General features: G+C 40.0%; 1 protein-coding gene across 1 annotated transcript; it reads right to left on the bottom strand.

Moving 5' to 3' along the window:
* Window positions 1–223: 223 nt before the first annotated feature.
* LOC307003090 (uncharacterized protein C14orf93-like) lies at window positions 224–2,265 on the bottom strand (the record flags this gene model as incomplete). Its single annotated transcript, XM_079621203.1, has 5 exons — window positions 1,295–2,265; window positions 1,098–1,159; window positions 914–1,007; window positions 655–773; window positions 224–529 (listed from the first exon to the last, which is right to left on the bottom strand). Exons 3-5 carry the CDS (start codon window positions 957–959, stop codon window positions 224–226), a joined length of 471 nt encoding a protein of 156 aa, XP_079477329.1. The 5' UTR covers window positions 960–1,007; window positions 1,098–1,159; window positions 1,295–2,265.
* Between the last annotated feature and the right edge of the window lie 542 nt (window positions 2,266–2,807).

The following is a 2,807-nucleotide window of genomic DNA, read 5'->3' as shown; positions in this document are numbered from 1 at the left end:
CTATATATTCATATATGCTATTATGTTGTATATTCATGTCATTATCCTATGGACTACACTATTATTACCATCAAGGACATGAATTTATTGAGGAAAGGAAAATTTGCCAGGGACATGCTGTTTATTCAAAGAAATAGCTTTATTAGCACAAACACACAACCATGTACAAAACGTAGGAGATCTGCCCACACACAAATGGGAAGCTCACAAGAAGCCCAAAATCCTACAGCACCATGAAGTGTCTGTTTTCAGCTTCGGAGCTGTAGGTAACTAGCATTCTGTCTGAATTCGGTCCATTTTGCAGACGTCTGTGGTGCATTGCCCTGTACTTTGGAATCGCCTCTAATCTTGACTGCAGCGTGGCACAGAGCTCGGTGAGCTCCTGGCTGCGAAAGGACGGAGGTCTCACAATCCATCCAGACACCCCGCCAACGATACCGTCTTCCTCATCAGACATCAGATCTATGGTAGCACACTTCCAAAGGCCCACCTCATCCTCAGCTAGCACACTCTGTCTCGCTTCTAGCAGCTGTAAAAACAACCAATAAAGACAATCAGTACTGCACGGTGCACTGCGTATGGACACAATACATCTATTAATACACATGAAAAAGTCACATTGACAAAAAACAGATCTAATCTAATAAATCTTACCCTCTTTCTTCTCGCTCGACTCCGAGCTGAACTCTTCACAGCTTCCGCCTGCGATGCAAGATCTGGTTGTCGGTACCTGAAGCTCCTGCGTACTGTCTCGTAATATGTCTTACAGGCAGCTGGAAAACAATTAAATGAGAGTGATATGAATAAAAAACTACGTGTAAAAGAACTTAAACAATAAAACAATTTAAACAATAAAGGAGAAAACAATAAAACAACTAAAACAATAAAGGAGAAAATAGTAAAAGTTACTTACACACAATGTCATCATTATCAGCATGTAAATCTGGACTTGCAGACATAGCTCCGAGCAGATATGAGGTCACGGCCTCGTTATGACAGGCCGTCGTCTGTGAAAACAAAATGTACGGGTAAGATCGATAAAGTAACGGATCTATTTCATTACACAGAAGAATTAAAGCATATTCTTTGAATCTTACCCTTGCTCCGGTTCGTAGCGATTACAATTTGTCTCTGAGTTGTGAAGACGGCGTACTGCTTCCTGTAAATTACAAGACCAAAAAAATACACTTTTATAAAGCAACTTACACTTGTTCTTTTACGAGGCTACTTTTAGCTTTTGCTACTTAAAAAAGCTTTGCTTTTAGGCTACTTTAAGCTTACATAGCAGTCTTACCGCAATTTTAGGATTATGCACCCGTCTTCTCTTCTTAGAGTTAGTCTCTTCCACACAGTTTTTCGACTCCAAAGTAGCCAAAATATCTTCTATGGACAGCAACCTGGAGTTTACTAAAGTGAACTCTCATTTACATCGGCAGCAAACTGAGTAAGCTGACGAGAAAGCCCACTGATAGCATTCAGCAGTTTCTTCTCGCCGGTCTGCGGACTGGCTGAAAGGGGTTGATCGCGTCCATGCAGAGGAGTTGAAAGGGAGACGCCGTTCAGCCATTGTAGATCGCAAAGCAGCAAAAATGGAAGAAAAGGTCTGAGTACAAGAGTAAAAACATGTCTGTTTATATGCTCGTCTTGCAAGTACTGCTGTATGAGACGTCATGCCCATGACCTCGCATGTGATTGGACGAGGGCTAGAAGGCTCGTCGGGCTCCGTCCAATCACATGTGAGGTCATTGTTATACGGAAGAACTCGTGAGATGAGCTCACATGTCTATGATATAAACAAGCAAGGCATGACCCTCCCCGATCATTTATTGATTACTTCTGTACTGGTTTGCGCTTGGCAAAGATGTTCAGATATCTCTATGCCCAGACCTAGTTCATTAAAAGACGCCTGCACACCCGCCTTTTTCAAACTGGCGCAGCGCAGCGCTGACTCGCGATAGGTAGAAAATGCATGATTTGATTTGTTAAACATGAGGATTATCCGACTGGCATCGCCGCTCACTCTAACGTTAACCTAGATAATTGTTCACTGTTATTAGGCGCATAACCAAGTGTGTGTGCGGAGTGTGTAGCGTGCACTGCATGACATGGAGGCGCCAATGCGATTTGCATTTTCCTATCAACAGTAGAAACAACTTAAAATACTCTATTTCTGGCCATACAGAAACGAATAATGCATCAGTCGCAATACTTGTATTTGTGTAAACTCACAATAACAAGAAAACGTTTTGCTTTCGTAAAATAAAATAAAACAATCAGGGCGCGCTTTGGTCTCCGTGAACTTTTGTCGCGTCAAAAAAAAAAAAAAAAGCAGAAACATATCGTAGGCTATATAGCATACTAGCCTCAAATATATGAAAAAATATCTATATAAGGCTTGATATGTCCCCTTTTAAACGGAAAAAATCAAATCGAAAGCAAATATCATTTGATTTATGTAATCCGTATAAGATGCATTTCTCTTAAAGGCGCACTTTACAGCGGAGATGTATGTAGACATGTTTGCAGCGGACACTGATTTAGAAAAAAAGAGTTTATTAATAAACAATTAAAATGCATCGTTATTTTTAAATACATATTTATTATCATTAGCCTGCTTTTGCGTCAAGATTATACATGCGCTTGAGCGCAGAATGGGCTATAGCTATCCCATGCAGTATTTAAGCAGAAATTAACGTGCGACTAGTCAAATATTTAGTATATGGCAACAATAAATTTACTATATTTGACATTATTTAATTAGTAAGTATCCAGCTCTTTACATTACATTTTTTGAGTTAACAATTAGG

The sequence above is a fragment of the Phoxinus phoxinus genome (assembly GCF_949152265.1).
Source record: "Phoxinus phoxinus genome assembly, chromosome: 8".
In the NCBI taxonomy this organism is placed as follows: Eukaryota; Metazoa; Chordata; class Actinopteri; order Cypriniformes; family Leuciscidae; genus Phoxinus; species Phoxinus phoxinus.
The sequence above is the reverse complement of the archived record's forward strand: the minus strand, read 5'-3'. Positions and strand labels throughout refer to the sequence as shown.